Genomic DNA, 23,691 nt, shown 5'->3' with positions numbered 1-23,691 from the left:
GTCCTTGGAAGGAACAGATCATGTGCTATTTCTCTATATTGACCACACATATACTTATACATGTTAATAAGATCACCTCTAAGACGTCTTTTTTCCAAGCTGAACAAGCCCAATTTCTCTACTCTTTCATTGTAAGCGACACCTCCCATTTCATTTAATAATCTAGTCACGCGCCTTTGTACACTCTCCAGTTCTCCAATATCCTTTTTAGAATTTGTAGCCTAAAACTGAATTCCATATTCAAGATGTGGCCTTACGAGCGATTTATAGAGAGATAATATTACATTTGAATCGCAGGTTTTTACCTCTTTTTTATACACCCTAAAATCATATTTGCTTTTGCAGCTGCTGCTTGACATTGAGTGCTGCTCCTTAGCTTATTTCTTTCTCTCGTTCCATTATCCCCAGTTTTATTCCATTTAATGTATATGCATTAATACTATTACATATATCAACATTGAATTCAATCTGCCATGTTTTTGCCCATGCTGTCAGCTTATCTAGGTCTTTCTGTAATATTTTATAGTCAAGCTGAGTTTTAAGTATCCTAAACTGACACCTTACTATCAATCCAATCTACAAGGTCATTAATAAAGATATTAAAAATAATTGAGCCTAACACCGATCCTTGTGGTACCCCGCTGCTGACTTCAGCCCATGTTGGGTATTTACTATTTATAAAGACACTTTGTTTTCTTTCCCTTAACCAATTCTTTACCCATGTGCATACATGGTCCCCCAGCCCCTGTACAGTAGCAAATGCTTTTGCAAAATCCAAATATATCACATCAGTTGCATGACCAACATCCAGTTTTGCACTTACTTCTTCATAGAAACCAAGCATGTTGGTTAGGCAAGAACTGTTTTTCATGAATCCATGCTGGTATTCAGTTATTAGATTATTCCCCGCCAAATACTAATGTAGTTCATCTCTTAGAACAGTGATCCTCAACCACCAGGCCGCGGACCAATACCGGGCCGTGGATCATTTGGTGCCGGGCTGGGGTATCTTGTATCCGCCTCGGTGGCCGCAGTGAATTCTGAGCAAAAAACGCACTAAATTGTGGTGCAGTTTTCCAACTGAATGTTCGCTGCGGAAAACTGCTGGGATGACGTTTTACCCAGGGGACCGCTGCAGCCTGTGGTTGGCTGCAGCGGCGGTCACATGGGATGAAGCGTTATCCCAGTAGGCCAGCCTTCTGACGTCATCCAGGCTGGCCTCCTGGGATGACGTTTCATCCCATGTGACCACTGCTACAGCCTGTGATTGGCTGCAGCGGTCACAGACTTCTGAGTAAGTATAATATTATTCTTTTCTGAGTTGCATTTTTTGCAGCTGAATCGCAACAACTGCTATTTGTTGTGTGTTTTACCTCCCCATTGAATTCAGTGGGGCAAACCTGCAAAAAATAAGCAGCGTTTATGCAAATTGACATGCTGTGGAATAAAACTGTGCACCGCATGTCAAATTTTGAGCGTTTTTTTTTTGCTCACTATTTTGCAGCGTGTGGATGAAATTTGTTCTATCTCATCGACTTTGCTGCTACTGAATTATGCTGCAAATTTTCCGCAACGAACACCGTTTTGGAAAATCTGCAGTATTTACGCAATGTGTGAACTGACCCTAAACCCCGAAACACCCCCCTCCCCGGCCTTCCGTGGAAAAATTGTCTTGCATGAAACTGGTTCTTGGTTAAAAAAAGGTTGGGGACCGCTGTCATAGAAAATCTTCGAATATTTTCCATACCACAAATGTCGAACTTACTGGATGGTAGTTACTCGGGTCCACACACCGTTCTTAAATATTGGTACAACATCAGCCGTCCTCCATTCCTGTGGCACTGATCCCGAGAGAGTCTAAGAAGATGTGATACAATGGTTTGTCCATTACTTAGCTAAATTCCCTTAATACCCATGGATAAATGCAGTCTGGGCCAGGGGATTTATCAATATTTAATTTTCTCAGACGCAGATCTACTTCCCCCAGTGTTTAGTAGTTAATATTGGGTGAAGAAAAGACTAACTTTGCATATTTTTTAATTAAATTAATTAATTGAATGGTAATGTAGTATATGCAAAACAGAGCCAAAGGAAATTGGGGACAGTGATTCTTGAAGAAATTAGTTTTAGGCCTTATGTACAAGGAAGAGCCTATACAGCAGCACATGGAGTGCTGATAGTTCTGCGTTAGGGTATGTTCACACGCTGAGAGGCAGTTACGTGTGAAAAGACAGACTGTTAACAGCTGCCTCGTTTCACACGTAAAAGCTCCTCCTCGTAATTTACGAGGCGTCTGAGACGCTCGTAAACCTTGAGCCGTGCTTCATTGATTTCAATGAAGAACGGCTCAAATTACGTGGCAAAGAAGTGCCCTGCACTTCTTTGCCGAGGCAGTAAATTTACGCGTCGTCGTTTGACAGCTGTCAAACGACGACGCGTAAATTACAGGTCGTCTGCACAGTACGTCGGCAAACCCATTCAAATGAATGGGCAGATGTTTGCCGACGTATTGCAGCCCTATTTTCAGACGTAAAACGAGGCATAATACGCCTCGTATACGTCTGAAATTTGGCCGTGTGAACATACCCTTAGAGAGTCGTTGTCACTCCAAGTGCTGCCATATGGTGTCCCTGTACTGCACTGTATTATAAAGAGATTCTCCCCTAGAACGAATGCTTCTAGGGGATTTTATCTATATAATAAATGATCAAGTGGAACATGTCAAGATATGAATTTGTAAGCATACAGAGAGAAAAGAACTATATTAATTTAAAATGACTGAAAAGACCATACTTACTCACAAGGGCAGGTACACTAACCAATTCCCAACAGGATGCAGACAAACCGCAATGCTACATACAGGGAAATTGCTCAGGTGCAATATACTGATGAACAGCCAGTCTCATGCCTACAATTCATGGCTGCTTAGTATTATCATTGCACACAGTTATAGCTTCTATAAGTGGGCCAGTCACGCGGTTACATGTAGTGCACTGGCATACAGTGATTTTAAATTAATATAGTTCACTTTTCTGTGATTTTGTTTGTAATATAAGTGTAGGTACTCGCAATACGATGAGGACCCTTGATGCAGGTTGCGAGCGTGTGTATTTTGGCCAAAGTATCAACTAATACCTCATGTTTATCAGGGATATTTAGCGTATATCAGCGATATCTTTTCAGGATGCAGCCAGGCCTTGTAATGTTGTGGGAGCATAGTGTGTCAGCAGTGGCGGATTAAGTAGACCATAGGCCCTGGGCTGTTCCACATAAATGGGCCCCCATTCCCCACCGCCGCTCTGCCGTGTCTATAGTGAACACCAACTTTCTGTGCGTGCACTGACAAATGGTTGTTACGATTCCCCTTGTCAGAGGGCTGTGTCCCTACATACTGACAGTATCCAACCATCGCTGACACATCGTATCACACTGTCCAGTGACACTGTCCACTGTGACAGTTAAAAATGGCCGTGTAAACTGCTGTTTTTATTACAGCCGTCACACAGCCGTTTTAAGAACAATGAAATTCTGTGGGTACATTCACATGGTCATTTTTTTAATGCTCTATTTTTAAAAACTGATCCTGGCCCTCAGAAGGGTACTAAATTGTATCCGCCTTTTTAGGACGCTGATACAATTGACCAAGCTGGCGAGCCAAGGGAACCATTCCCCGCCATTCAGCGCTTTTTCGTGATGCAGGCGGCACGATGGCATCATGGCGCTGCCTGCATCACTCTTGCTGAATCAGGTCTAGTCAGACGAGACCAGCCCTGCATCGCCGGAAAGAGGATGACTCAGGAACGGGGACAAGTGAGTGTGGTGCTATCTACAGGGGGTTGGCCCTGTTTACAAGGGGGATGGCACTGTTTACAGAAGGGTTTGTGTGGCACTATCTACAGGGGGGGTTGTGGCACTATCTAAAGGGGTTCCCGGTTTAATGTGATCCTCCTTCTCTCTGCTTCTTTATGTGTCATGTGGCGGTGGCCATTTTTGACATTTGCCCAAAACAAATCTCAAATGTTTCATATTCGTCAGAAAACTAAACTTTTAAAAGTTTTGGGTCAAATCCGGTATATATCGTACCGTTTCGTTCATCTCTAATAAGGAAGTCTGTTCACTAGCAGCTTCAGTTTTGGTGTCCCCACAAAGTACCAGAAAACCCCCCTTGGAATCCCCATCTTCTAATTCTTCCTCAGATGAGGAGATGAAAATATTAAGAAAAAGCAGAGTGGTTGTGGAACGCAGCGCTCTTGACTCCCCTCTGTCTGTCAGTGACAATAACGAGGTATCTGTGTCCAAAGCCATTACACCTCGTTTGAGGTATAAAGTAAAGGCTGTGGAAAGGGTCTTTGGCATGTTGCATATCACCCTTGTTAATAAGAAGTTAGCTTGTGTAAGCATTACCCCTCACCTCATTAGTCACCACAGATAGATGTTTGCCTCAGACAGTTTGTATTCACACAACTATAAGGAGCTCCAGCCAGAAGTGGACTGGGACCCTGAGGCAGTTGTCCGCTCCTCGCATCCTCAGAAAGGGTAAAATGGAGTGAACTACAAATGTTGAGGGTAGGTCTCGCTGACAGGACCCCACCATCTAAATTGTTCTCTCAGTGATGGGCAATAGTTCTCAGAGGTTTTATTGGGATTCCTAATGTTAAGGAACTTGTTGCCTCAGAAATAGACCCGGCTCTACTTTCTATAAATGGGACGATGCTTCCCAATGATGGTACGGATAAAACACTTAAAGAGGCTCTGTCACCAGATTTTGCAACCCCTATCTGCTATTGCAGCAGATAGGCGCTGCAATGTAGATTACAGTAACGTTTATATTTTTAAAAAACGAGCATTTTTGGCCAAGTTATGGCCATTTTTGTATTTATGCAAATGAGGCTTGCAAAAGTACAACTGGGCGTTTTGAAAAGTAAAAGTACAACTGGGCGTGTATTATGTGCATACATCGGGGCGTGTTTACTACTTTTACTAGCTGGGCTTTCTGACGAGAAGTATCATCCACTTCTCTTCAGAACGCCCAGCTTCTGGCAGTGCAGACACAGCGTGTTCTCGAGAGATCACGCTGTGACGTCACTTCCCCAGGTCCTGCATCGTGTCAGACGAGCGAGGACACATCGGCACCAGAGGCTACAGATGATTCTGCAGCAGCATCGGCGTTTGCAGGTAAATCGATGTAGCTACTTACCTGCAAACGCTGATGCTGCTGCAGAATCAACTGTAGCCTCTGGTGCCGATGTGGCCGACACGATGCAGGACCTGTGAGTGACGTCACAGATCTGCACTGCCAGAAGCTGGGCGTTCTGAAGAGAAGTGGATGATACTTCTCATCAGAACGCCCAGCTAGTAAAAGTAGTAAACACGCCCCGATGTACGCACATAATACACGCCCACTTGGACTTTTACTTTTAAACACGCCCAGTTGTACTTTTGCAAGCCTCATTTGCATAAATACAAAAATGGTCATAACTTGGCCAAAAATGCTCGTTTTTTAAAAATAAAAACGTTACTGTAATCTACATTGCAGCGCCTATCTGCTGCAATAGCAGATAGGGGTTGCAAAATCTGGTGACAGAGCCTCTTTAAGCAAGTGCAGTTCCAGATAGCAGACACAGTTGGTCACTTGATTTTACTGTTGTCTAGAGCTGAGCAAGAGGGAGAGGTTTCTACATGGACAGGCAATTAATTATGTATTTAATGTTAGAAGAGCCCGGTGGCTTACCTACACTGGAATGGCAGACCTCGCTCTGAAATCTCATGAGTTCCCAAATTTAGAAAACAGTGATTTCTTTGGTTCAGATTTTATTCATTAGGGTATGTTCACACGTAGTCAACAAAAACGTCTGAAAATCCAGAGCTGTTTTCAAGGGAAAACAGACCCTGCTTTTCAGACGTTTTTTTACCAACTCGCATTTTTCGCAACGTTTTCGCGGCGTTTTTTACGTCCGTTTTTGGAGCTGTTTTCATTGGAGTCTATGAGAAAACAGCTCCAAAAACGTCCAAAGAAGTGTCCTGCACTTCTTTTGACAAGGCTGTATTTTTACGCGTCGTCGTTTGACAACTGTCAAACGACGACGCGTAAATAACAGGTCGTCTGCACAGTACGTCGGCAAACCCATTCAAATGAATGGGCAGATGTTTGCCGACGTATTGTAGCCCTATTTTCAGACGTAAAACGAGGCATAATACGCCTCGTATACGTCTGAAATTTGGCCGTGTGAACATACCCTTAAGTGAAGGGCATATACAAAGCATGAAACATCCAGGATTCTGCACAGTTCTCACATTGTGTCGTTACATGAAGATCTACCACCAAGTGTGTGCTACTCTACCCATCAGATGGTGCTAGGTGGCTGCCTCTCCAAAGAACAAAATTAAGTTTGAAGGAATCTATAAACTGCAAATGGATGGTATTTGTTCTAGGCGAAAACAGCTCCTGAATTTCAGACGTTTTGACAAGTGCATACGTTTTTTTCGGCGTTTTTTTACGGACGTAATTGGAGCTGGTTTTCATTGGAGTCAATGAAAAATGCCTCCAATTACGTCCCAAGAAGTGGCATGCACTTCTTTGAGGCGGGCGTCTTTTTACGCGCCGTCTTTTGACTACAAATCGTCCCGCAAAAAAACAGACTGCATATGGCTATATTGATAGGAAAATAAAAAACGTATGGCTTTTGCAAGATGGGGAGGAAAAAGCAAAAATGAAAAACAAAAAACGGGAAGGGGTTAAAGTATTTACGACACTAAATTATCTTTTTGCGTCCTGTGTTACTGACTTCTGGTTGGGTCAATGGGAAGAAGGATTAGTCATCAAGCCTCCTTCAAAAAATTCTGAGGGGAGCGCTCTGGCGGTCTCACGATCGCATTCTTCCAACGACAAGGGTACGCTACCACCAGCGCCCATCATCTGTTGCTTGGTGGCTGTCCCATCACCTAGAACAATTACCATTCGCAGGTCATAGATTCCTGCAGACTGAACTTTATTTTTTTTTTAAATAATATGATGTTTTGTGATCATAATTTATCTGTTCAGCTCTTATAGATTTTATCACTGCTGCCTTTTCTAAAAAGGGTGCAATAACAAAAATATATACGTTTTTGTCTAGCTCTGACGATTGTATAATGCTTCTGAGTGGCTACTCTAATGGTATGGGACAGTTGAAGACTGAGGAGACTTGGCTGTCTGCCCTGAAGTCTCTCCCATTAGACATACTGAACTGCTCCTACAGAAGGACTCAATTGTATATTCTTTATATGGCATATTATACTTCAAAATGACTATATAGATGGTGCCTAATAAATATTTCTAACTGCCATTGATATTCTAAACCAGATACAGACTTAATCCATAAATTTTGGCTATGTCCCAAACTATTTTATCTCCTGGACTAGGACTATTGAACTATGAACAACTTTATTTGAGGTTCATGTTCCGCAACTGATAACAAGAGATTTAGCTAAGTAAAGCAAAAATAATTATTCTTAAAGACCTGTTTTATGCAAGAAGGGCCATTATTTTATTATGGAAGTCTAGTAATCCGCCCTCAGTTAAAGCTTAGGTGCTAACTATAAATAAACTACTAATCAACGAGAAATTATCTGACCCCTTAACGGAAAACTGGTCTTTATGAATGGTTTCAATCTAAAGGGCCTTTTACACCGGCCTGTCAGACGGAGCTATGGATGGGGACGAGTGGCCGTTACTCCGATCGCTCGTCCCCATACATTATTATTATGTCGGCAGCGCGTCTCCTTGTTTACAGGGAGATGTGCTGCCGACAACGATAATATTTAACTTTTTAAAACAATACGATCAGCAGATGATCGATCGTTTGCTCGTTCATCTGCTGATCGCTGTTCTGTTTACACAGGGCAATGATCAGCAACGAGCGTTCTATGAACGCAAGTCTGACACATAATGGTGAAGTGTAAAACCCCCTTTAGAAGCTTACTATCTTCTATTCTCCTCTTCCCTATTTCTTCTCCATCAGGCAGATTGGAGTTGGGTTAAAGTGGGGGGGGGGGGGGATAAAAAAGCATCTTAATTGTGTTTCTTCTTTTTGCAAACTACTCTTATATATTGGGTAATGAGGGGACTAAAGGTGCTGTTACACGGACAGATTTTCTCCCAGTAAACCAGCGCCGATATAGACAATACAGCATGTCCTTTTAAATGGAGCAATGTTTGGGGACAAAGGATCATTATTACAAATCTTTTTCCCCACACATTTTGCATTTTGTCAGCAGCACATCGGAATTTTTTTTTGCCGCATGAGAGATCCAACCAGTCGACAAACTTCTGTTCGCCTGATCACTGGCCCATGTAAAAGGGCCTTAAGAATGAACTGATTCAATAACTAAATGAACATACTAAGAAAACATCATCCTATTTAACATATTAGGGTGAGTTTAGAAGTGGTGGATAAGTTTTACGCATACCTCCCAACCGTCCCAGATTCAGCAGGACAGTCCCGGATTCCGGGCGATGTTCCGCTGTCCTGGAGGGCCGATGCTATGTCCCGGTTTCAACTGTACCAGCATCAGGACGCAGACACAGTTGAATCCAATGCTGAAGCAGGGAACCGTCACCTGCCTACTTTGCATTCAGCTGTGATCAGCTCGCCATATACAGGCCTGATGCAGTGACGTCATCGTGCCTGACTTCACTGAGCCACTCATAACACAGAGCGGAGGAGAAGAGGGATCTCCTCCACTCGTCGTTGGGCTAGGTAAGTATTTATTTTATTTATTTTTTACTAGGCACTATGGGGCATTATACTGTATGGAGGCACCTGCTAAGGGGGCATTATACTGTATGGGGGCACCTGCAAAGGGGGCATTATACTGTATAGGAGCAGCTAAGGGGACATTATACTGTATGGGGCAGCTATGGGGGCATTATACTGTATGGGGGCAGCTATGGAGGCATTGTACTGTATGGGGCAGTCAACGGGGCATTATGCTGTATGCGGCCACCTGCAAAGGGGGCATTATACTGTAAGGGGGCATCTGCTAGGGGTGCATTATACTGTATGGTGGCAACTAGGGGACATTATACTGTATGGGGCAGCTATGGGGACATTATAGTGAATGGGAGAGCTATGGGGGGCATAATACTGTATGGGGAAGCCAAGGGGGCATTATACTGTATGGGGGTATTATACTGTATGGAGGCAACTAATGAGACATTATACTGTTTGGGGGCAGCTATGGGGCATTATACTGTATGTGGCAGCTAATGGGGAATTATACTGTATACTGGAAGCTATGGGGACATTATACTGTATGGAGGCAGCTAGGGAGCAATATGCTGTATGGGGCAGATATGGGGCATTAGACTGTATGGAGGCAGGCATGGGGCATTATACTGCATGGGAGCATCTGTGTTGGCACTATACTGTATGGGGGCAGCTATGGGGTATTATAGTGTATGGGGGCATCTGTGTGGGCATTATACTGTATGGGTGCATCTATATGGGTATGGAAGCAGCTATTTGGCATTATACTGTGTGGGAGGCACTATGGGGGATTATACTGTGTGGGGGCAGCTATAGGAGCATTATACTGTGTGTGGGGTTCTATGGGGGCATTATACTGTGGGGAGGCACCTCTTGGCAATGTTTGAAAGTTGGGAAATATGGTGATACGTGCAGATTTTGTTGCAGATGCACGACAGATTTCACCCAATGAATTGCAAAGAGTGAAATCTGCAATGAAAAGCTGCAACAAATCCACAGCATTTCAATGCTGATTTGAAAAATTGAAATCTAATTTTTATGACTCAAGTACAATTTCCACTTCCTTGGCAATGCATCACCTGCAGAAGCCATATTCCTGTGCAGGTTCTCATCACCCATTAAATTAAGGACAAGACCGACTCGGTATGGGCCCTCTCTCTCTTTAGCAGCCCCATAGCAGCCGCACAGACTGGCTCTATGATATGTACGCCCATACTACTTTGTGTGGTAAAGAAAACATTTAGCATCAAATAATTAGCGATCAGTGTTACAGCCAGAGTTGCCAACCTCCACTTCAGAAATTTCTGGACAACTGAGCTAAAAATCACGGACAGATCTAAATTTCTGCCGACAAATTACAAAAGTTGTCTGTGGACTGTGCAGTGTGCTAGTAATGACTCACCAATTACAGCTCCGCTTGTAGCTTTCCCCCGCTAACTCAGGTGATGTTTTCTCGGATTAGAGTCGTTCACTTTCCCTTTTTTTCTCCATCCGGCCTAGATCGCTGTGACGACTTATTCCAGCCACGACTCGTCTCTGCAGAATTTGACACAGACATGTTGGTTTCTCGCTTTTTCAGCAACCTCCCCACCTATACCCCATCCTCTAAACAAACTCGTAACCCACAGTGCCCCAGACAGTAATAATGATCCCTCAGTGCTCGACAAAATAAAAGTGCCCCTTCAGTAACCGTGCCCCCTGCAGATAGCACCACACACAGCTTGCCTTGTAAAGAGCGCCACACAGCTCCCCTTGAAAATAGCACCACAGCCCCTGTTGAAAATAGCACCACAGCCCCCCCTTGAAAATAGCACCACACAGCCCCACCTTGAATATAGTACCACTGCCCCCCCTTGAAAATAGCACCACACTGCCCCCCTTGAAAAAAACACCACACTGCAAACAGAGCGGAGAGCGTTAGTGATAGCCTACCACTCTCCGCTCTGCCTGATATGATTTACAGTTAGGAGGAGCCGAGGAGGTCAGGTCATGCAGCGGCGGCGTTCCACTTCTGACTGGGGTCGGTGACGGCCCAGGGGTGGACCAGCCCTGTCACCTGACCTGAGTCACCTGACGTCATGTAGCTAAAGAGAGGTCGGGTGACAGGTCAGATGACTGGCTTGGACCACTCCCAGCACCGACCTCACTTGCTTGCGGCCGGCCTGCATAATTTCAGGTTCTGCAGAAGGCAAGCGGAATCTGAAAATATGCCTGGCCGCGGCCTACTATTCCTTTGCTCTGTGCATGTACATTTTGGCGCATGCGCAGTGCGAAGTTCCGGGAAAATAAGGAAAATGCTTTTTTCTGCCGGATGCTACGGACGGCAGAAAAAAACACCTACTTTTGTGGACTGTCCATAAATTTACGGACGGTTGGCAACCCTGGTTACAGCCAGCATTCTGTACCAGATGATCAGTGACAGCTTTTATTCAGTACCTCAGTCAGGGGTACTGTCAGCATGTGCAACAGAAAATTTGTAGCGAAATCATTTAAATCTGCATGGAAATCAGTCACAGAAATCTGCAGCAAATAGTCAGTTTTTGATGCGCATATTGCTGCTGAAACGCAATGTAGCTGCGGAAATTATTTTGGATTTTCCACAGTGGTTTTCTTTCTGTCAATCATTTTTATTTTATTAAACATAAGTGCAAAACACAAAAGTAGCATGATAGAAACAGGGTCTTATCGACAGTAACAGTTACAGATGATTATTCAGACATCAATGTAAATAATCGCATTTGTTTCATCAGAATTATTGTCGCAGCAATTTTAGCTGTGGATTTAGTGTGAAAGTTAAACATAGTATGAAGCATTAATTGTAGAAAACTTTAATTGCAGCTGCGGATTTACTACAGTTTTAATGACGGAAACGCTGTCAAATCCACAACAAATTACAGCTTGTGATTTTTACAACAGATTTTTAATTGCAACTAGCTGGGGTGGCGGAGTATTTAAACTAGGGCTGAGGAGGGAGGTCAATGTAGAAAAAAAAGGGGTAGCCAGGTTAGAGAGGGGTCAGACTATATTGGTGGGGGGAGAAACAGAATGTGGGGATAGGACTAGACAACAAGATAAGGAGATCCTTTCGTTACAAAACATCAGTGTAAATAAAAAGGACCGATTAATGTCAAATCACATTTCTGATAAAAAAAGTGAAAAACTGACAGGCAAGTTAAAGTGTATGTTCACAAATGCCAGAAGTCTAGCAAGCAAAATGGGGGAGCTGGAGGCCTTGATACTGGAAGAAAATATAGATATAGTTGGTGTTGCTGAAACATGGCTGGACTCTTCACATGACTGGGCTGTAAATCTACAGGGTTTTACACTTTTTCGTAAAGACAGGACAAATAGGAAAGGTGGTGGTGTATGTCTGTATGTGAGAAGTGATATGAAGGCGAGTGTGAAAGAGACAATAGTGGGTGAAGATTGTGAGGAGGTTGAAACCTTGTGGGTGGAACTAGAAAGGGAGGTAAACACTGAAAAAATTACTTTTGGTGTAATCTATAGACCCCCCAATATAACTGAGGAGATGGAAGGTCACATATATAAACAGATGGAGCGGGCTGCACAGGCGGGTACTGTAGTGATAATGGGAGATTTTAATTTCCGGGATATTAATTGGTGTCATGGTTCGGCTTCAACTGCAAAGGGGAGACATTTCCTCAACCTGTTGCAGGAAAATTTTATGGGCCAGTTTGTGGAAGACCCGACTAGAGGTGAAGCTCTGTTGGATCTGGTCATTTCTAATAATGCAGATCTTGTTGGGAATGTCAATGTTCGTGAAAACCTCGGTAACAGTGATCACAATATAGTTACATTTTACCTATACTGTAAAAAACAAACGCAGGCTGGGAGGGCAAAAACATTTAATTTTAAGAAAGCCAATTTCCCCAGGATGAGGGCTGCAATTCAGGATATAGACTGGGAAGAACTAATGTCAAATAATGGAACAAATGATAAATGGGAGATTTTCAAATCTACTTTGAGTTATTATAGTGCAAAATTTATTCCTACAGGTAATAAGTATAAACGACTCAAATTAAACCCCACATGGCTTACACCTTCTGTGAAAGGGGCAATACATGACAAAAAAAGGGCATTTAAAAAATACAAATCTGAGGGTACAGCTGTAGTCTTTGTAAAATATAAAGAGCTTAATAAAATCTGTAAAAATGTAATAAAATTAGCAAAAATACAAAATGAAAGGCAGGTGGCCAAGGATAGTAAAACAAATCCTAAAAAATTCTTCAAGCATATAAATGCAAAAAAGCCAAGGTCTGAACATGTAGGACCCCTAGATAATGGTAATGGGGAGTTGATCACAGGGGATCAAGAGAAGGCAGAGTTACTAAATGGGTTCTTTAGCTCTGTATATACAACAGAAGAAAGAGCAGCTGATGTAGCCGGTGCCAGTGCTGTTAATATATCAGTTGATATACTGAATTGGATGAATGTAGAGATGGTCCAAGCTAAATTAAATAAAATAAATGTGCACAAGGCTCCGGGACCAGATGGGTTACACCCTAGAATTCTTAAAGAGCTTAGTTCAGTTATTTCTGTCCCCCTTTTCATAATATTCAGAGAATCTCTAGTGACTGGTATAGTGCCAAGGGACTGGCGCAGGGCAAATGTGGTGCCTATTTTCAAAAAGGGCTCTAGGTCTTCCCCAGGTAATTATAGACCAGTAAGCTTAACATCCATCGTGGGGAAAATGTTTGAGGGGCTATTGAGGGACTATATACAGGATTATGTGACAATAAATAGCATTATAAGTGACAGCCAGCACGGTTTTACTAAGGACAGAAGTTGTCAAACTAACCTAATCTGTTTTTATGAAGAGGTGAGCAGAAGTCTAGACAGAGGGGCCGCTGTGGATTTAGTGTTTTTGGACTTTGCAAAGGCATTTGACACTGTCCCCCATAGACGCCTAATGGGTAAATTAAGGACTATAGGTTTAGAAAATATAGTTTGTAATTGGATTGAGAATTGGCTCAAGGACCGTATCCAGAGAGTTGTGGTCAATGATTCCTTCTCTGAATGGTCACCGGTTATAAGTGGTGTACCCCAGGGTTCAGTGCTGGGACCACTATTATTCAACTTATTTATTAATGATATAGAGGAAGGGATTAATAGCACTATTTCTATTTTTGCAGATGACACCAAGCTATGTAATATAGTTCAGACTATGGAAGATGTTCATGAATTACAGGCAGATTTAAACAAACTAAGTGTTTGGGCGTCCACTTGGCAAATGAAGTTTAATGTAGATAAATGTAAAGTTATGCATCTGGGTACCAACAACCTGCATGCATCATATGTCCTAGGGGGCGCTACACTGGCGGATTCACTTGTTGAGAAGGATCTGGGTGTACTTGTAAATCATAAACTCAATAACAGCATGCAGTGTCAATCAGCTGCTTCAAAGGCCAGCAGGATATTGTCGTGTATTAAAAGAGGCATGGACTCGCGGGACAGGGATGTAATAATGCCACTTTACAAAGCATTAGTGAGGCCTCATCTAGAATATGCAGTTCAGTTCTGGGCTCCAGTTCATAGAAAGGATGCCCTGGAGTTGGAAAAAATACAAAGAAGAGCAACGAAGCTAATAAGGGGCATGGAGAATTTAAGTTATGAGGAAAGATTGAAAGAATTAAACCTATTTAGCCTTGAAAAAAGACGACTAAGGGGGGACATGATTAACTTATATAAATATATTAATGGCACATACAAAAAATATGGTGATATCCTGTTCCTTGTAAAACCCGCTCAAAAAACAAGGGGGCACTCCCTCCGTCTGGAGAAAAAAAGGTTCAAGCTGCAGAGGCGACAAGGCTTCTTTACAGTAAGAACGGTGAATTTATGGAATAGCCTACCGCAGGAGCTGGTCACAGCAGGGACAGTAGATGGCTTTAAAAAAGGGTTAGATAATTTCCTAGAACAAAAAAATATTAGCTCCTATGTGTAGAAATTTTTCCTTCCCTTTTCCCTTCCCTTGGTTGAACTTGATGGACATGTGTCTTTTTTCAGCCGTACTAACTATGTAACTATGTAACTATGTAACTATGTAACTAATAATTTATCTTAAAGTATACTAATAAAAGTTATATTTTATTTTCAGCATCGCCCTTACCCAATTCCTTATTCCCTTTTTCTTGCACTAGATTAACAAGTTGCATATATGGTATGTGCGCCATAGGGTGCCAGGGAGACACAGCAGCATGCACTGCTTCCTGCCCGAAGGTTTATGTATTTTATTGGCAGCAGGGGCGTCCATCCCAGATTATTACAGGTAGGAGCAGCCTATAAAGAGCGGTTACGAATGGGTTTTAAAAACAACTACAGCAAATTATTGTAGATGCAATGATATGACAGAGATTTACTAAGCAAAGAGTTACGTACCAAATTTTGTCTATATTTTTGACACGTTTTACGCCGCCCTCAACAGTTTTAAAAAGTGTCAGAAAAAAGTGGTGTGGCTAAAGGGAGCCGTAAAATGCTCCAGATTTATGAACAGCATGTGCTCTTATTTTGGGGCAAAATATTAGTGTCAAGAGGTGGCATAAGGAAGAGAAGTTTCTAACATGTCTGGCGAGTTGAGCTAAATGTATCATGCGGCATGCGCAAAATTTGGCACAGATCCTGCTTGTCTGGCGTGGTTTTATCTGTCTTACTTTCAGATAGTATTGCAAAATCTGTCCCAGTTTGTTTTTATCCAGATTAGTGAATGTGTGCTTAAATGCTTAGACAGAATTTCCAGATAAAACCTGGAAGTAGTAGTAAAATATAATGTATAATAGTAATATATATTATAAAAGGACTAGTACTAATGTTGCACAATTTTACACACTATGGACCCTGTCAGTTGAGCTGAACAACCTTCAAAGAATGCACAACCCCCTGGCAGAACTGTTTATTTAAACCTACACTGCCGTTTGCATTGGGTGGATTGGGTAACATCTGTCCTCAGAGTTTATTGACTATTCTCTATCCAGCAAGTGCTTTGTTTGCCTTCTGCCCCTCTTGATGATTGCCTAGAATTCACATGCCCACAGTCCCCTAAGCAGTATCCATTATTCGAGGGAATCAGTGGCTGAAATGAGGCTCCTGCCCGTTGTGCTTCTCTGCTCATACTGTCTCCTAAGTTCCGCTAACCAGGCTTCTACTGATGAGGCAGATTGCAATGACCAAAATGTTTTTCAGGCAGCAGATTTGGTGCTGAGGTCATTCAATGATGAAAAAGAAGATGGAAATCAATTTGTCCTGTACAGAATCACAAAGGCCAGGAAGAAGGTAGTATATGTCATTGTATGGAATATAGCTGATAATATGGTGCACAGCATTAGACATGAGACATGGAAAGGGTGGCATGGTGGCTCGCATTGCCATGGGTTTCAGCCTTAACTTATCTGCATGGAGTTTATATTTTTTCTTTATGTGTGCATAGGTTTTCAACAAACGCTTAGCTCAGTCATTTTCCTAAAACATTGACTCTAGAGATTCACTGGCGATTGGGACTGATGGGAGTGCATTCTGTGTAAAATCTTCTTGAGTATGTTGGTGCTTAATAGATAAATACGGAAATTAATAATGAGACCGGTAAGGGGGCAAATAACGTTAATACATTTCTGAAATGGCAAACTTACATAACATCAACGATAGAATATGGAATATTCATTCTTATTTACTCACCCATATATATATATATATATATATATATATATATTCAGTGACTATAATGAGTTTTTCACACTTTTTCTAAAGAAGTAAGTAATAGAATGTACCGAAGAGACGTAATATCTGGTAAAATGTTGTCATGACATAAGGATTTTTACACCAATATTGCTAGGGAGACATGACTGGACATCACCCGTACCCTTTAGGATAAGATACTCTCCTGTATATACCTTGTGTAGAAATGTTTATACTGGTATTGTCAGGGAATGTTTACATTGGTTTATTAAAGCTACGTAAAAGATACTGTGATTTATATCATGCAGCAACCTCGATGTATAAACTACTTTACTACATCCCAGAGTTGTACATTAAGCTTCTGAGCCCAAGCACAAAATTTGTAACAGAGTCCCCACCACCCATCATGTGGCATTTATTATACTGGTGTCTTCTTATGTGTCAGAGGGGCCCTTGGGACCAGGCCCATATGCGACTGCTACCTCAGCACCTACAGCGGCTAAGCCTCTTCTAAATTCATAGACAATATGCAGATATGATTTGGATAATGGTAAAATTCATGGTTTTGTGTTATAATGCAAAATAGAAAGACAATCCGTATAGAGGTTTTGTCTTTCTTTTTGCATTGTTCTACTATTGGCTTTTGTAGAAACAACCCCTTCAGTGGCGTCATGCTATAGCAGCCATAGCAGCTGCTAGCGGAGTCACCGGTCATGGGGGCCCCTGCCGGCGGGTGGCATGGGCCCCCTCATTCTGCGGGCCCCGTAGCAGCCGCTACGGCTGCTACAGCGGTAGTTTCGCCACTGGACATCACTACCAGCCAGGACGTGATGTCTATTCAGAATCCCGAAGTAGAAAGTTACCACAGCACTGGACCACCAGAAGGGTGCACGCCTCCACAGAACCTGGTTCACGGTCCTCAATATCAGGCAAACAAAAATGGACAAGGAGGCAGTACTTCCAAAAATGTAACAGCCTTTAATCCCATGGGTGATTAAAGGCTGTTACATTTTTGGAAGTGCTGCCTCCTTGTTAATTTTTGTTTGCCTATTCAGAATCCCGACACTTCGGTAACGTTTGTGTGGGATTTATGAGATTACGCTGTAAAAGACAGCCCAGCGTGATCTTGATGTGCTGTGCTGTAAATCACACACAAACGTTACTGAAGTTTCAGGTTTGTGAATAGACATCGCGTCCTGGCTGGTAGTGATGTCTATTAACTCTCAGGACACTTAAATAGCGTTAGTGTGTGTGTATGTGGCTGCACATAGTGATCTAGTAAGATCACTATGTGCTGACTAAATGAATGGAGAGAAGTGTATGATGCTGATTGGTCACTGATTAGTCAGCATCATACACTTCTCTCCACAACGCCCACTTGGTCAAAAAGTAAAACACGCCCAGTTGTCTATTAAGAAACTCATTAGCATAAAGCTAAAATAGGTCATAACTCAAAAATGATCGTTTTTCTAAATAAAAAAACACTGCTGTAATCTACATTACAGCGCCGATCACATTATGTAAAATATAGGCCACTTATAATGTGGTAACAGAGCCTCTTTAAGAAAGTCATTAGCATAAAGCTAAAATAGGTTATAACTCCGTCAAAAATGATCATTTTTCTAAATAAAAAACACTGCTGTAATCTACATTACAGCGCCGATCACATTATGTAGGAGATAGGGCACTTATAATGTGGTGACAGAGCCTCTTTAAGAGCCCTGCTCATATACATAATGTTGGGGAATATCTATAAGTGGGGTATGTTTCGGGACTGTTGTGTTTACGTGAGAATATGGGGAGGAGCTTGTTTACAGTCAGAATTGGGTGTATAATGGGGTATCTGTTTGCATTTTTTATCCCACAAGATAAAGAAAGAACAGTGCACAACATGTTTGTTGGATTTCCATTTTTTTCTATCCAGGAAGAAACTGGCAGAGTACATATTTTTCTCAGCTTCAAGATACAGGAAAGTACGTGTCAAGTAAAAAATGGCATATATTGGCAAAGATGCGCCTTCAAAGTCAATGAAGCTGTAAGTCTGGGTCAATTTACTAGCTTTTAATATTATTATTTGTAAGCTACACAAGGACCATGTCTACTAAATGTATGTAAAGAACAAAAAACATATACGTCTCATATGAAATTAAAAAAATATATAATATTATCAAGAGTTGTATGAGATTAGAAATATTGTATCTCTTTTTGTTTTAGAAACAGTAAGGGTTGCATCAGTGGCGTAACTACCGCCGTAGCATCCGTAGCGGCTGCTACGGGGCCCGCGGCATGAGGGGGCCCGTGTCGCCCGCCGGCACGGGCCCACACCATGGCCGGACACGCCGCTAGCAGCCGCTATGGCTGCTACAGCGCGACGCCACTGAACACGAATACGGCAGAGCGGGGAGGTATCTCCCCGCTCTGCCATTAAACAAAAGACATGTATCCCCTATCCACAGGATAGGAGATACATGTGTGATCGCTGGCATTGATAGGGAGAATGGGGGACTGAAAGTCCCCTGAAGTTCTCCATCACAAACCTTTGACTTCCGGGTTCTGTGTCGGCAGCTCCGTAGAAATGAATGGAGCGCCGGTCGCGTTTGTGCGCATGCGTGACCAGCGCTCCTTTCATTTTTATTGAGCTGCGCAGACGCCAGAAGTCAGAGGTTAGTCATGGAGAACTTCAGGGGACTTTCGGTCCCCCGTTCTCCCTATCGCTGCCAGCGATCACACATGTATCCCCTATCCTGTGGATAGGGGATACATGTCTTTTGTAGGACACGCAGTAGGTCGCATTTTTTTGGGAGGGGGGACGCTGTATGGCGTTCCCTACAGGGGGGGGGCTGTATGGCGTTCCCTACAGGGGGGGGCTGTATGGCGTTCCCTACAGGGGGGGCTGTATGGCGTTCCCTACAGGGGGGCTGTATGGCGTTCCCTACAGGGGGGGGCTGTATGGCGTATATCCAGGGGGGCTGTAAAAAAGGCCCCCTCTGTAGAGAACGCCATACAGCCCCCTCTTGTAGAGATTGCCATACATCCCCCTCTCTAGAGAACGCCATACAGCCCCCTCTGTAGATAACGCCATACAGCCCCCACTGTAGAGAACGCCATACAGCCCCCCCCTGTAGGGAACGCCATACAGCCCCCTCTGTAGATAACGCCATACAGCCCCCTCTGTAGATAACACCATACAGCCCCCCCCCTGTAGATAACGCCATACAGCCCCCTCTGTAGAGAACGCCATACAGCCCCCTCTGTAGATAACGCCATACAGCCCCCTCTGTAGAGAACGCCACACAGCCGCCTCTGTAGAGAACGCCATACTGCCCCTCTGTAGAGAACGCCATACAGCCCCCTCTGTAGAGAACGCCATACAGCCCCTCTGTAGAGAACGCCATACAGCCCCCTGTAGATAACGCCATACAGCTCCCCTGTAGATAACGCCATACAGCTCCCGCTGTAGAGAACGCCATACAGAGTCCCCCCTGTAGATAACGCCATACAGCCCCCTTTGTAGATAACGCCATACAGCCCCCTCTGTAGATATCTACAAAGGGGGCTGTAGGCATTATCTACAGGGGGACTGTATGGCATTATCTACAGGGGGATGTATGGCGCTATCTACAGAGGGGGGCTGTATGGTGTTATCTAGAGGGGGGCTGTATGGTTTTATCTACAGGGGGGCTGTATGGCGTTATCTACAATGGGGGCTGTATGGCGTTATCTACAGGGGGGGCTGTAAAAAAGGCACTATCTATAAGGGGGGGTTGTGTGACACCCAGGGGAGGGGGCCCCAGTCAAAAGTTTGCTATGGGGCCCAGTCTTTCCTAGTTACGCAACTGGGTTGCGTCTGTTATACTGGTATTGCAGCTCAGTCCCATTGTAGTCAGTGGTGTTGAGTTGCAATACCAGACACAGCCATGGACAAAAGTGGCACTGTTTCTGGAACCTTTTTTTAATAATCCTTTTTATCTCTGCCCAGGACTATGGTGAATGCTCAGCACATGTTCTAATCAACGCAGAATCAAAAAGTAATGACATTATTTCCCAAAACTGTTCTACTACAAAAGGTATGTAAAAAATAATAGCATAAGCAATTCCACATTATATGTGGACACTAAGGGGAAATTTTATTATTGCAATGGCGCCAAAATACTGGCATTGAAAAGTCACGAATTATGGTGCACAGAATATTTGCATAATAATTTGCAACTTTTTCTGTTTTTGCGGTTTTACACCTAAAATTTTGGGCAAATCTATGCATCTGAATAAGTTTGGCGCACCTTATTCCAATGTATTGTGGTTTTATGAAAAGCCAGTGTAAACAAATCTCCCCCTAAATGTTTATATATTTAGGTAAAACAACATTATTTATTTATTTATTATTTTTTGTAATGTTTATTCAATACAATATAAAATTCCATACAAGTAAGGAATAAAGAAAATACAACTATACACATATTTTTAACATTTCCTCCTACTCCCACCCCCACCCTCCCCACCCTCTCAAGACCGATCTTGGTTGAAGAGAACAACAAAAGATCCAAAAAATTTTACCACTCCCCCTAATAGGTTTTACAGTGTTTGCCTTGATTATAGATTTTCTCATATTTCATTATAATTTTCACATTATTTACCAAAGCATTAACCTCCGGTGGGGAGCTAGATATCCACTTTCTAACTATTAGTAATTTTGCAATAAATAATAGTTTTATTAATCCACATTTTTTTCCTTAGAAATATTTAATTCGGAATCATCACCCAGCAGTACTAGTTGGGGTTGAAACACTATATCTGGATCTATTTTTCAAAAAAAAAAAAAATAATTCTATCCCAGTAATCAGCAATCTTAATAAAATTCCATAGCATGTGCAAATAGTTTGCTTACGCTGCACCACATCTGGGGCAGTTAGAAGCTTTATTAATGGAGAACTTACTCAAAAGTGCTGGCGTATAGTAAAGCCTATGTATCAAATTGAACTGAATAAGCTGATGGTTCATGCTTATCGATACTTTACAAATATTTTGAAATATTATGTTCCAATCAAGAACACAATCGTTATTCAATTCCTTCTCTCATTTTATAACACAATTACATTTTATTTTCCTTGACATTTCCATCAGGGATTTATATAACCTGGAGGGAGGATTTTTTCACATTTGTATTCTCTCAGTTTTTTGTAAAAGTCATCCATATGGTCTTTATTGAGAGGATTGCTATCTTTAACTGGTTGCCGACACAGGACGAGCATGCTCGTCCTGAGCGGCGAGCACTTCGCGCATTAGGGCGAGCATACTCGTCCTGTGTGACAGTCCTCTGTGTGTGCGATCGAGAGCGGGGCAACGGCTGTAATACACAGCCATGGCCCCGCTCTGACAGCGGAGAGGAGAGAAACATCTTCTCTCCGCTGTTAACCCTTTGAACGCCGCGATGAAAGCAGATCGCGGCTTTCAAAGAGAGGGGACTGCACATTGATCGCGTCACAGAAAATAACTGTGACGCGATCAAAGCCCACAACTCATATGGCCAGACAGCCCAGGGTCCAGTGAAGGACCCCAGGGCTGTCTGAACATATTTCCTGTTAGGGCATACTGAGGTATGCCCTAACAACTGCCTGTGTACAATCAGTAACAGGCTAATGTACTGGCATATAGATCTATGCCAGTACATTACAGTTACAAAATCAAAATCAAAATGATAAATCCCTTTATGGGATTAAAAGAAAAAGTTAAAAGAATGTAAAAAAAAATAATGGTAAATAAATAAATAAAAAGTAAATAAAATACACAGAAACACACATTTTTTATAATAAATAAACTTTTTAAAATATAAGTCCCAAAACATGAAATAATATAGACATATTTGGTATCGCCACGACCGTAACAACCTGTACAACAAATGTATAACATTATTTATGATGATCGGTGTATGGTGTAAAAAAATAAATATTAAAACTGCTGCGCAACTGCTTTTTTTCTGCATTTTAATCTAATTAAAAATTTATAGAAATTAAACGATAATGTATTTGTACCAAAAAATGGTACGTACATAAAGTACAACTTGTCCCGCAAAAAACAAAGTCTCATACAACTACGTCGTACAAAAAATAAAAGCGTTATGAGCGTTGGGATGCAAAGAGGGAAATGTAAAAAAAATTGCTCTGTCCTCAAGGCCAAAATTGGCCGTGTCCTTAAAGGAACAGTGTTACCACACATTTTTTTTTAATATGTTAAAGATGTTAGTGCTTTATTAAAAACGTTTGGATTAATTTGTGTGTTTGTGTGTTACTTTTTCTTATTTTTACACTTTTTCTTCCCTATGGGGGCTGCCATTTTTTTTTCCATTTCTGTATGTGTCGATTAACGACACATACAGACATGGAATACGGCAGCTCCAGTCCCATAGGGACTGCGAACGGGGCCCGTTCCATCCACTTCAATGTACGCCGTCTGTGTGGGAACGGCGCATGCGCCGCTCCCACACAGTCCAATTTGAAATGCGCGCCGTCCGGCGCCATTTTCTTGTGGACCGGAAGTCGCGGCCGGACAGTAAGATTACTACTTACGGTCGCGGCTTCCGGACTTGTGCACTTGGACCAGCGGCAGCAGACGGAGCGGACGGGCCGGAGGGAGCCGCGGCGGCAGGAGCAGGTAAGAGATTTCTATGTATGTTCGTGTTTGTGTGTGTTTACTACTGTATGTAAACCTACTACACTGTGTGTTAGCTCAAAAAATGGCGACACACAGTGTAGGAGGTTAGACTGTTCAATCCCCTCGTTTATCCCGGCACTAGCCAGGATAAAGGAGGGGGGGATGCTGAGAGCTCACTAGAGCGAGGGCTTTTTACCCAATTTTGCAGCATAAAGCAATGTGGTTGCTTTTCCACATGCAATGCTGTAATTTTGGGAATGGCTCCATCTAGTGACCAGAAATGGTAAATATTCTAAATTAGAATCCAATTGAATCCAATTTAGAATATTTCCTGACTCGTGAAAAAAAATAAAAAAATTTGAACAATGTTTAATCACCCACACACTAATTGTTTAAATAAAAAAATATTTATTTTTTTTGCTAACCACACATTCCCTTTAAGGGGTTAAATTGATGAAATGCGTGCTTTAATTGAATATAGGAGAATCTTTCCTTCTCCGTCAAGTCATAATCAACTGATAATTTTTCCCATGTTTTGATTTTTCCTGCTTCCATTATATCTAGTACATATCTAATCCCTCTAAGTTTTAACAATGGTAACTCTGGG

General features: G+C 42.4%; 1 protein-coding gene across 1 annotated transcript in view; it reads left to right on the top strand.

Annotated features, from left to right (window-relative positions):
- Nucleotides 1-15,699: 15,699 nt before the first annotated feature.
- Nucleotides 15,700-23,691, top strand: part of LOC142759490 (T-kininogen 2-like) — a 42,699-nt gene continuing 34,707 nt past the window's right edge. Inside the window, exons 1-3 of the mRNA XM_075861696.1 lie at nt 15,700-16,037; nt 18,361-18,471; nt 20,416-20,503. Coding sequence (XP_075717811.1) covers nt 15,843-16,037; nt 18,361-18,471; nt 20,416-20,503 — 394 coding nt within the window. The 5' untranslated portion in view covers nt 15,700-15,842. The remainder of the gene's footprint in view (nt 16,038-18,360; nt 18,472-20,415; nt 20,504-23,691) is intronic.

This window comes from Rhinoderma darwinii, chromosome 4 (genome assembly GCF_050947455.1).
Source record: "Rhinoderma darwinii isolate aRhiDar2 chromosome 4, aRhiDar2.hap1, whole genome shotgun sequence".
NCBI classification, from domain to species: domain Eukaryota; kingdom Metazoa; phylum Chordata; class Amphibia; order Anura; family Rhinodermatidae; genus Rhinoderma; species Rhinoderma darwinii.
Note: the sequence above shows the minus strand (reverse complement) of the source record. Positions and strands in the feature narration are given on the sequence as shown.